General features: G+C 28.6%; 1 protein-coding gene across 1 annotated transcript in view; it reads left to right on the top strand.

Moving 5' to 3' along the window:
* The first annotated feature begins 1310 nt into the window (after positions 1 to 1310).
* Positions 1311 to 13392, top strand: part of LOC123295867 (kinesin-like protein CG14535) — a 441056-nt gene continuing 428974 nt past the window's right edge. Inside the window, exon 1 of the mRNA XM_044877328.1 lies at positions 1311 to 2223. Within this exon, the coding sequence (XP_044733263.1) occupies positions 1427 to 2223 (797 nt within the window). The 5' untranslated portion in view covers positions 1311 to 1426. The remainder of the gene's footprint in view (positions 2224 to 13392) is intronic.

Genomic DNA, 13392 nt, shown 5'->3' with positions numbered 1-13392 from the left:
TATTTGAAAAATAAATAAAAAAATTTTTTTTTTAAATAGTGCAATAAATTTTTTACACTCGGCTATTAAATTAATATTTAATATTTGAAACATTAATTATAATTTTATTACTGTTGATTTTTATTTTTAATAGACTTAGTGGGAGATTTGGTAAAAATTAAAACAAAAAAGAGAGGATATTTCGTTTCTTAATTGGTTCATATTTGTATTGATTTTTTTATTGTTTAAAAAGTCATAAAATACATGAGTTCTGTATTTCAAGAATAATTTTGCGTAGGTTGTTTGCGTAGGTGAAAATTCTGTGAAAAAAGGATATTTTAAGGTTTTAATTCCATGCTATAACGCTTATTTCAATTTTATTATCGATGAATTTATTATTTTCTAATTAGAGTTTAAAAAAATGTATTGAAAATTTTTTTCTTTAATACCTTCTTAGGTTGAATAGTTTTTTGACAACTATCCGAAATAAAGGCTAATCAATGAAAAAGTCTATTAGTGTGACGCAAAAATCTGTTTTGGTATCAATAGCAGCGATGCTCCCAAATAAATCTCTCTGTAACAGTATAGTTTTTATTCATTTTCGGATTTGAAATCAAATTTTGATGAAAGGTGGGAGCGCAGGTAAATGTATTAAGTACCATACCTATTGGTAACTAAACAGCTTTTACCTTACATCTACAATAAACAATTACACTTCTAAAATTCTAAATGGCTGCTATATCTTTTGAATACTTTATAAAACAAAACAGCGAAAACTTAAGTAAAGTATTTTAGATGAGGGTGTATCTATTCCGAAGACTTCAAGTGACTTGAATGTAAATCAAGCCTATTTTTTCGATGATATTAATTTATGATAGTCGTGATACATGGATAAGCCTAGACTTATTTGACAAAAGTTAAAGTTTGCTCATTTAAGTTTAAAATACTCATTTGAAAACCTTTGAAAGTTCAATTAGTAATTTAGTTATTCCGTACGAAATATTTTAAAACAATTATTTATTATTGTTTATTATTGTTTCAGATTGACCTAGGTGCTGTAACATCGAATGATTATACAACTCCTCCAAAAAAATCATCACATTCGAACATGAATCGACACGATCCGCAAGGTGGTCCATCAACAATTCAACAATACCATCAGTATAATTATAATAATCAACATTACTATAATTATAATATAATCAGCGGTCATCAAACAATGATACCGTCACCAAATACATCGAATCTGACGATCGGTGGTGGTAGTACAGTCACATCTAATAATACAATAATATCATCATCTCCATCGAATGCCGGCGTTATGAATGGGGTATATCATCATCAACAACGTGCTGCTGGCGTTGTTAATACTAGCGGCGGTAGTGGCGGTGGAGGAATAACACGCTCTTCACGAAACGGCGCCCCACTTCAATACTGTAACAACAGTATGATGTTGATGACACAAACTATGAACAACACTGGTGCTGCTTCTGGTTCAACATCTACTGGAGCAATAATAGCGAGTAGCAATGATCTTGTCGTTGTGAATGGCAGCACTAACACAAGCAGTGGTAGTGGTATTATTACATCTAGTGGTAGAAGGCATGTGGACCGAGTTACAGCGACATCACCAGGTAACAACTACAATAGTAAACAATCACCTGTTACAATCATGAAATCAACGACTAATAACAATCAAGTCAACGATTTAAATAATCATCATTCTCATCATCATCCGGTATCGTCGCATCATCATTATCCGTCAGCACAACAGTTAAAACATAATCGTAAACAATTAACGTCATCGTCAAAACAAAAATCATCAAACATTGAAAGTAATTTAAAGTATCAACAAACAAACGGTAAAAAACATTATCCATCAACGTCCGCCGGTCAACAATTGGTGACAGCGGCTTCAGCACCACCAGGAGGTGTTCTTCATCATCTTCACCATTCTTCATCGTCTTCACATTCTTCTCCACATAGTGTTCTAGTGAATAATCAACAATGTATAAGTAGTGTGATTAATCGTAATAATAGTGTTGGAACATCCTCGTCACCAGTTGTTACTGCCACACCGGGTGTTTCGATTGTTAGTGTTACGGGAAATACAATGGTTAATCATGGTGGTGTATTTGGTATGTTTGATACTAATGGTAAATACGGATTTAGTGTGAGTAGTTTAAGTGGACATCATCATCATAATACTGCACAAGCTTCTGCTGCAGCTGCATTTTTTGCAAGGTAAGCGTTTAACGAAATTAGTTTTTTCTAATTGACTATTTAACTGATTACTTTTATATACTTACTGATTTACGATCGAATATTACATTTCAAATAATTGAAAGCAAAAAGTAAAACCCATATAAAGTTTTTCATTAAAAATTTTCTTTTATGCTCTTTTTTAGCTTATCAAATTGATATGAACAATGACCTTTGGGTTTTCTCCTACGACTCTATGTGTTAATATCTTCGCTTAAATGTGTTTCAAATTTGATTGATGACTTCTAGAGTAAGTGCTCAGTTTAAAAGCTTTCTACTTGAACAATCGATTACAAAGAATTTTAAATTTTAGGCATGTTATGCTCTTTTAACACGCTTTAATTGCTTTGTATGTACATCATATGTTTCTATGTAACAGAATCTTTGAATGTGATTTTCCCTCAAATCAAAACGTCGAACTGAATTGAAACTTCGCAGGCTTCTCAAAGATCGATGACAATACAATAATTTATTAAGTTTATCTGATGATCCTGAACAGGATCTTCATGATTAATGATTAACCAAAAAATCATTGATGGTGTAAGCGCAGATAACATTCCATTTTTCTTAATCACTCTATTTTTTTTCAACTTATAGATATTGTTTTATACTTTTTAGTACAGCTAGTTACAAATCCATGTTTTTTAGTTTTCTAATGTATTATTTATTTTCTACTTTAAAGTTCAGCTAGCTACTATTTAAACTATTATTAATTAATGATATGGAATGTTATCTGCGCTTCCACCAGAATTACACACATGAATTATTTTTATTATAAAAGCTTTAATCCTAAACTTCCAGGATAATTGATCATACTATTAAATTTTTGTATTGTCACCGGTCCTTGATAAGTGTCAATGAAAGTTTCAATTCAATCCGACGTTTTGATGTGAGTGAAAATCTTGCTCAAAGATTCCGTTACTTAAATGCATACCAAAGTAGTAAAAGCGTGCTTAAAACACCACCACAATTGCAAATCTAAGCGCTAAACATTTTCTGCGCGGAGATGTGTAAAACCCGAAATTTTGACCATACCTATAACATAAAATTTATTATCCTGTGTTATTTTTGTAAGCACATTAGCGTCAATACAAGGCTAATTATTATTTTTCAATTAATTAGAACCAAGGTAAAAAATCTATCTCACTCGTAGTTCAAAGGCTTTTCTGTTTCAAAATGAACGCTCTGTCCATTTGTTCACAGAAGAAAATTGTTTTGGATATCAATACCGTCGAAAATACTTGTTATATCTTATTTTCAAGTTATTTATTAATTAATTTAATTAATTTTATTAAACGTTACTATTTTTGTCCAATAATACATTGCATGATAGATAGTTCTATTAGGCTAATGTGGATAGAAAATATTGCATAAGTGTGCAATATTTTGCTTGTGTTTGAAAAGTTTCTTCCTAAATTCGTGGAAATTTTCTATTTGTAAATATAATATCGATTATAGTTTCTAATAAACGATTACAATTGATATATAACCATTGAAAATATTAAATAATAGCGTGTCTAAACTTGAATCGTTTAATGAACGTTTAAATTAAATTAAATATTAATCAAATTTATGTTATTTTGACTCTTGATAAATTGATTTATCGTTCTTTTTAAAAACATTATATATTTTTTAAAAGGGGTACAAAAAGGGCTTTAAATGAAAATTTTGTCACATTTAATATAAAGTATTTAAGAATAAGAATGGAAGCTGACTGATCGATCAACGCAAGCTAAAACTTCTGGGTCTTGATGCCTGAAATTTTTTACTCACGTTCCTTCAGCAACGTAAGGCACTAAAAAGGATTGACAATAAATTTTATCGAAATTGGAGATACATTTTTTTTCTTATTTTCGCAATTTTGTAAGGGGTAATAATACGGATCGATTTTAGTCCGTATCGAAAATCGGAGCTCTAAAAGTTTTTTCGATTTTTTGCAATTTTTACCCCTTTGAAAAAAATCAAGAAAAAATGCAAAAAAAAAATTTTTAGGTTCCACCCATTTAAAATTTTTTGGTTCCACCTATTTTAAACTTTTGGTTCCACCCATTTTAAATTTTTAAGCACCATGACAATATTGTCATCTGTATCGATTTATAGTTTCAAGAAATTTTATTCAAAAACTATACAATTTGAAAATAATTTTTCCGATATAGAAAGAAATTTTTCAAAGTTTCCCTTTTTTCTATTATGAATAATTATTTATTTTTGAATTGACATTAATTTTAAGACACCATTATAAATAATATCTAGTTAATAATTATTTATAGTTGTTGTAATGAACAAATGCAGGTAGTGGATATTAATTTAATTCACATAAAATTTATTATTATTTGTTATATTTGAATTAAATTGTTATAAATTACAATTACTACATTAACAATAAAATAATAACAAAATATTATATATCATCTAATGAATAATATATTATTTTTCAATGAGTAAAGTCTGTCTGTATATTACATATTTAATAATATACAAATATATAAATTAAATAACCAATATATAATTAATTTTTAATAATTATATTCTTGTATTATACAGAATGATTCTTTAAAATCACCAAAACAGACTATTTAACAAGTGAAAACAAACAATTGACTGAGTTAATTGTTGAAATACCATGCATAGTCAGTGTTGATTTCTTTATCACATTACACATACAAACATGTGACTCATACATAACTGATAATTAAGTATAGTACATATTATAAAATTTCAGGCCCTAATTGGCGCCCTCACGGGTATACAGTGATGTTTACGAAAAAATGTTTCAAACAAAAGTTGTTCAGTTTTTGATTAGGAACATTTTTTACACTTTAACTTTTGTTCTATCTCTAACGGTTTACAAGATGGGTCCCAAGACCCAATTGACCTATGATGCTCATTTACGAACTTGACCTCACTTTTTACGTCCTGAATACGCTGTAAAATTTCAGCTCGATATCTTTTTTCGTTTTTGAGTTATCGTGTCCACAGACGGACGGACGGACGGATGGACAGCCGGAAATGGACTAATTAGGTGATTTTATGAACACCTATGAAAAAATTTTTTTCCTAGCATCATTATTTTTAAGCGTTACAAACTTGGGACTAAGCTTAATATACTATGTATATTTCATATATACATGGTATAATAAGCTGATCTGTGGAGTTTATGAGTTTATTTAATTAGCTCAGCAAGTTTGACAAGTAGTCTTCTGAAGGATCATAACTATTGTGAATCACTCCCTGCATAGGAATTCTCTGTATACAAAACGAAATTGTACTAATAATCAGAGGTCGGTCTTAGATGCTTAGAAAATATTCGAAAAACCTTGTATCTATCGATACATAAAAGTTAGCTAAAAATTTTTGTGAGAAAAGGTTCATAATGTGTTTTTTATGATTTTGTGATTGTATACACGGTGTTCTGTTATTGACTGCAGATTGTCGGCCTACAGAATCAGCTCATAAAGACGAAGGAAAAAGTCCTTTAGCAATTTTGGATTTGAGCCCTAGTTTGGGCGCTACAGGTATGGTAAAAATTGATAAATTTGTTCATTCACTGACTATGATTCGATAACCAGCAGCAAATGATAATCAGTAGATATAAGTAAATATCATTTAATAATATCAACTAAAGAAGGAGCATGAACTGATTTCAATTGGATTATATTATTTTGAAAAAGTATTTGATTGGTTTGGTCAAATCCGACTTTTTTTATTTTTATTATATTTTTGCAAGAAAACATTAGATTATTAGTAAAAAACAAATTACGTCACAAAAGGCGTTTTTTTAATTTAACGTAAAAACAATCTCGAAAACGGTTACACAAAATCACAAATTAATCAAATCACAAATTAATCAATGATAACAGTAAAGCCAACCAAAAGTTTACAAACGCAAAATTATACGTAACCTGGCAAAAATGAAGCGTTAACACACATCCACTGATTGAACCACCTAGTGGGATAAAAAGTTTAAATTCCTAGTGAACAAGCCATGTTACTTCTTACCTCTATTACAATAAGCCCCTCGATTCCCTACAAGAGCATTAACGTTACATCTGGTATAAGCGGTTTCTAATTTTAGTGACAATGTTTCCAGGAGAAAACACACTCTGTAGCCTTAATATTCATTATAGCTTTGCAAATTTTTTCCAGAATAGTCATTCGTTCCAAAGTAAACTCAAATAACTTAAACCCTTTTTATACCATGTATATATGAAATATACATAGTATTATAAGTTTAGTCCCAAGTTTGTAACGCCAAAAAATATTGATGCTACAAAAAAAAAATTGGTATAGGTGTTCATAAAATCACCTAATTAATCCATTTTCGGTTGTCCGTCCGTCTGTGGTCACAATTACTCAAAAACGAAAAGAGATATCAAGCTGAATTTTTTAACGAAATTTTTACAGCGTGCTTAGGACGTAAAAAGTGAGGTCAAGTTCGTAAATGAGCAACATGGGTCAATTGGGTCATGGGTCCGTAGTACCCATCTTGTAAACCGTTAGAGATAGAATAAAAGTTTAAATGTAAAAAATGTTCCTTACAAAAAAATAAACAACTTTTGTTTGAAACATTTTTTTGTAAACATCACTGTCTACCCACGAGGACGTTAATTAGGTACAAATTTTATAGTATGTATTAATATAGGAATATCAAAGTGAATATCTTTTGTTATTTACGTGGCGTCAAAAAAACAAACTATTGCGCATCAACACTTGCGCATTATATGAGAATATCAGTTAAATATGTCAGATATGTATGTATGTGAAATGTGACAGAGTTATCAACACTGCCTATACATGGTATTTCAACAATTAACTCAGTCAATTGTTTGTTTTCACTTGTTTTTATATTGAATTTCTAGTTACGTGAGTGTCACTATTTCTGTCTGTAGTTTGAACTGAGTTTGATTTTGAGTTGGGATATAATCCATTATCTATACGTGTTAAATATGTTTTTTTTAGTTATCTAGCGCACGGAATTGATTTTACAAGTTCTCGAGGCGAAGAATGTTTGCCCCGTCGCAACTAAAGATAAATTTCTCGATAATTCTCGAGCAGAAACATAAACAGTATGTATAATGCGTAATTCAAAGCCCGTATATAGATTGATTAATTATTTATTTATGTATAAATATGTATTACATGTATTATATGATGTAGGTATTATAACTATATACAGTATACATGTATGTATAAAGCTTATTGTCAAATAAATAAATGAATTTTGTAATTCACATATAACTAATATTAATATTAGAGTATATGAACTCATTGAATGAAATTTCAATTCAATAATAAATAATATCATAATTTATTATATCATTATTATGTATCTACTAAATTAAAAAATGAATATAACGTTATCAATATAAAATAGTTTTATATGTTGGGTAAGATGTAATACCTGGACTCAAAGGTACCTTGCCCAATATGTTTTTATTTTTAAAAAATTTGGATTTTTTAACCGACTTTAAACAAAAAATGAAGAGGTTCTCAATTTGACTGTATTTTTTTGTTAATGATTGCTACCTCGACTGGGTTTGATGATTCTTTCTATTTGAAAACTGGTGCTTCCCGCTTGATCCCATTTCAATTTAGTCCATTTCTGACAATGGCAACCTTTTTCTAAACTATTTTTCCTTTTTCTAAACTATTGAATTTGTTCCTTTTCTAAAATAGTGAATTTATCCCCAAATTTTTTTTTAAATTTGTAAACAAAACAATATTTTTGATGAGCGTATGTTCATTTAAAATAATGAAATAATTCAATTGAATTTATTGTTTAAAAACAAATAATTATTATTCATAGTTAATTATTTATTTGCACATTAATAGGTAGAATGTTGGGAGAGTGTAATACCAGGGATCAAAATTTACATATATGAGGTTTTTTTTCGTTTTAATTTAAATTATTAGTATGGAAATATTTTCCATTTATAGCACCATTATTCCTATACACTGTGAATTCCTAACAATTGTGCTAAGAAGTTTTAATACGTCCTAAAACTAAATTCATTTTTGTTTTGTTTGTTTTTGCAAAATTATTGATGAAAATGGCTTTAATATAAATATCAATTTAATATTTACTTCTATAAGTCGATATTACGTCAATGAACATCAATATTAATTAGACCACCAACCGGCATCACAATTGTACTAACATGGATATTAAAATCAGAGGCGTATAAATACAGTGAATATTCTCGTGAAGACAAACCTGTCCATTAGCCTACTTTTTAATTGAACTCACGAATGGTATCAGCCTCAGAATTTTGGAAATTTTAAATATGAACTTATTATAACTATAACCTATTATTGAGGATTTTTTATATCTAGTATATATGAAATATATATCGAAGTATACTAAGTTTAGTTCCGAATTCGTAACGCTTAGAAATATTGATGCTACGTCATCACGATAACTCAAAAGATGTCAAGCTGAAATTTTTATAGCGCACTCAAGACATAAAAGGTGAGGTTGAGTTCGCAGTTAATAGCTTTGAGATTAAAAAATATATATTCCTTTATCAAACAATAGTGTACACAAAAAATATGTCGTGGGACACCCGTTAAGAACTATGTTCCTATAGTATCTTCGTACATTTTAAATGAAGCGCTTACTATTTTACTCAGTTTCACTTACTGTTTCAGTAAGTGATAACTTTTCATAACTCACAACTCATTTTTTTTGAATGAAAAAACATGAATTTTGGACAAAAAATACAAATTGACTGATTGTAAAATATTTTTGCATATTTTCAAAATTTATCGCAAACAGAGCCGATTAAAATAGTTTTAGTCTAGTAGGTAATCTACATGTCGGATTTTGGGGTCGTTTTTATTTGTTGCAATTTTTGGTGTGATAAGGAACATAGTGCCAAAAAAACTTGAAATATTCATAATAGTCACATACTCAAAGGAAATTAATATAACTGACTCTTCTTTAAATTAGTGCCCTCACGTTATTTATTTGCGAATACGACCTAACCATATTATTATTATAAACATATACTAATCAATTAACTATTAAACTGAGTGATCAATTGACATTAATTTATTATAGAACAGTGTTAAATTCCGTTCAATAAACTGACATACTTATAGTATTGCTGTTATATTTGCAATACCGCAACGCAAACACAACAAACACACAAGATATGAAACGATTATAACGTTGATAGTTTAAACAATATTTATTTTATATTATTTTCATAACAAAACAATACTAGAATGTATTGTAGGTATATGTTAGAAATAAATTTGAATATAAATTGAAAATTAACGCTATTGTTAATGTTAAATTGTAGTAAGCTTTTAAAATGTATCATTTTGTTGTCGTCTCTTGTGAATGTTGTTGCTTGTAGTATGTATATTGTATGAAGCAAGTAGATATCAACCATATGGATAGGGAAAGTATGAATTTATATGCAAGGATATAGTCTAAACGCATTTCTTCCAATATTTATAAACATTCTTAAGGAGATATGCAAGGATTAAATAATGGTAGGAATTTCAATAAAACTTAAATATATAAATATATTTTCTGTTTAAGTATATAAATATATTTTCAAATTTAAAAGTTTCCAAATATCACAAAAACTTTCTAGGTTATTATTATTTTATCGTTCAAAAATTGGCTGAAAAATGATGAATCATGTAGGCTATCCTTTTCAATTGGATATTTCTATATCAAAAAGTCTAGAGAGTGTGATAAAAAACTATCTAAAATATTTAGACAATCTTGTAGTTTATAATAATACCATAAAAATATCAGGTTGTCGATCATATAAAAACAAAATTTTAATTTAATTATGAATTCATTAAAGATCCATCATTTGATGAACAGAGACGACTATAGTTAGAGTATTGATGATTGAAGAACGGTATCTATATTATCAAATTTATAAGCAACACTTGCATACAATATATAATACATTTTTGTTGTTTCGTGGTATTGTAAACCTAAAACTAACTGATGACTTGACTACAAAGTATGTATTTGGTTTATATGTATGTACCGTGCAAAAATCAAAAGTTTTTTTTACATTACTGTAGGTTTACAATCACCTTAACGCTTTGGTTTTCTCGGTTTCTACGTGGAATTAATTTGGCAGTTTAAATCGAAATTTCTAAAAAATACTTCGGAAACAGTACCTGAAACTCGATAGGATAATTATAACTATTTATAATTTCATTTGGATTTAATAGAATTGCCTTTAGTGGAAACATATTTTTTGAAAAATGTCTGCCATTAACGTGATAAAATCTTGCTGAACAAACCTGTACTGTAGAGATGTATCCTTTCAAATTTATACAACCAGTCAATAGATACTTTAGTTTTTCTTTTTAATATCATCTAGCGTTTAGACTACTGCATTGTTGTATGAAAGGTATAGTTGGATTTTTTAACTTCCCCATGGAGAAGTTCTTGTGATGTGTCCGAAAATCCAAATCGAATTTTTTATCGTTGCATAATCACGATGAGCTGAGAAAAGTAACCAAAGTGGGGAGTTTAGGCGAGGAGAAAAATAAAACTTGAAATGTTTTCTGTTAATATTAGTCAACTGAAAATTTTTATAATTGTTAAAGTTGTACAAAATCAAGTAAATAATATTTTTTTCCCCATATAATTTTTTCTGTAAAAATAATTTTTTCAGAATATAATTATTGCAGTGTTTATTGTTTTATTACAATTATAGATAGTTATTTTCATTATCAAGCAAGTTGATGGTGTGAACCATTAGGATCGCACTCACATCAACACCTTGTTCTTTCTTGGGACAGAATAATATGCACATCATAGTAAGTCTACTTTCACAGTTCTATTTTTCATTGTAACATATACCCACTATAGCTGGTTCAGAATGTTTCGATGAAAGTTTATTTGAAAATCAACGATATCCTTTTCTTACCCAAATATAACCTTAATTCCTTAAATCTTCTGAAATTGAAACAAAAAAAAATTATTTTTTATAAACGCTTTTGAGATTTGCAGATATACCTCCATATAAAGATTCCTTCCTAGATGTTAAACTTTTTAAAAAAAAATTTTGTTATAAGATTTTTGAAATAACCGTTAAAGGTCGGTTTTCTTTTGATGCTCTCAATATCATGTAAAATTGAGGAAAGCCAAAAGCTAGTCTAAAGAGGGTAAGTTTTTTGAACCTACTTGCTGGAACATTTTTCATGCCAAATTTACAGAAAATGAGAAACAATCCGAACAGAATTTCTTCTCACCTTGGTTGATTTGGAGAAGAACTATATTTTGAACTAATATTTTTATTTTCGAACGTGAAACATTACATTATATGCTATGTACAATAGTTAAACTTTCAGAGTGTTGTGATGATAGTTGACGCTACAGCTATTATTTCTATCATACACAGAGAAATTCTCTCTTTTCATTCTATATATATATCTACAGCTATGCAATTGTGTATAACTAGCAACAGGTGCCTGAAGGCGTTTATATTTCGATTTAAATTCATTCGAATATTATGTGTTTTGTTGTACGAGTATAGAAAGATATACAGTTTTTTTTCTATCTTCTTCGATACAAATAATTGTTTTTACGTTTTTATTTTGAATAAAAATTTGTTGTTTGTGATCATTGAAAACGTATGTGTTACTTCTTTTCGGAATCCGTAGCAAATTACAAACTAATTTTTCGGTTAAGTTTTGATTATAATCATTGTTGCTGTTATATTCAAATCTTTACAAAAACGATAATGTTTTCTGAATCTTTATCAGAGATATTTTTTGCCGAATTCCAAAATAGAGTTTTTTAACTCAAAAAACAGTTTGAAAATTTCTTTTAATTTTGATTTCTTCTACCACATTAAATTCCTTAGCAATGTAATCAAGCTTTTTATATTGTTCCTCTAGCCTGGTTTTTTCCTGTCTACGTGATACCATCCTTATTCCTTTATCAAATTTCATGATTTACCCTTCAGTTTCAAGCTTATCGTGGTGGCTACTAACAAAACATAGGCGGCCACGATCTTAAAATGCACCGCTTAGTGAATATAGGAAAACACGGCTTAAGTATCAAGTTTCTATTGTTGCACATATACTCTACCAGAGCTTCCCACAATAGGTAAATTTAAGTGCGAAAATTCGCTTTTACTATGGATTTCGAGATTACTGAATCCAAGTCTGAAGACGGAGAACATAATTTTTCGAAAAAACCAATGCAATGTAGTCTTTGTGCCAGTGTCCATCGCCCCTGGAAGCTGCATTCAAAAGAGTGAATTTTTTGGTTGAGTTAAAATTCAAATGGTTAGTTTTTTAAATTTAACTCATAATCAACTTTTTCGAAATTTAAATTTGAAAGATACGAGGTAAATATAAGCCATTTTAAAAATCAATATTTTGCATGAAATAAAGTGTGAAGATGATGTCGCATATAACCCTTTAGTATTTTGCATACTTGATGCTTGTTTATACCCCATATACTATTTACTGTAGGAAATTGTGATAGATAAAAATAAATTTCACAAAATCGACTAAAACTGTTTTTAAAAATATTTTTATTTACATTAAGAGAAAAACATAAATCCAAATTATAAATGAAAATAAAATACACAGTTAATTTTTTTTTATGTATGCTGTATTCAAAAAATTGAAAATAGTTTAATACTCTATTTATACAAAATCTCGATTAATTTGAGCTAAAATAATATTTTGAATAATTATAAGTCGTTCAGAAGCCAATGCGGTTAATTATGCCATTTTCACTTTGAAAATTTTTATTTTGAAAATAGAATGTTGGGTTTATAATACTTTAGTATTCAATTTTTAAATTGTTTCGATTACAATCAATTACTTAATCCAAATCGAATTAGATCAATAGAATCTGTTCATGTAAAAATTAAGTATTTATATTGGCCGAACCAGACACATGGATTAGTTTATAAAAAAAATTCGCACCACATTTGCTTCTTTGTGACTTCACATATTTAAAGCGTATTTGTTTTGTTCCTAAACATACAGAGAATCTAATTTTTTTAATCACTTTTGTATTTTCTAAGAATTTTACAGATTCACTTAGTTTTACAAAATTTAAAAGTCAATACCATAATTTACCATAACTTGATCATTTGGTTTTTGTCCTGGAGTTAATGTTCTTGAACCGCTTACACTCAAATGATCTGT

The sequence above is a fragment of the Chrysoperla carnea genome, chromosome 3, assembly GCF_905475395.1.
Source record: "Chrysoperla carnea chromosome 3, inChrCarn1.1, whole genome shotgun sequence".
Lineage (NCBI taxonomy): Eukaryota > Metazoa > Arthropoda > Insecta > Neuroptera > Chrysopidae > Chrysoperla > Chrysoperla carnea.
This window is presented reverse-complemented; position numbering and strand designations above follow the sequence as displayed.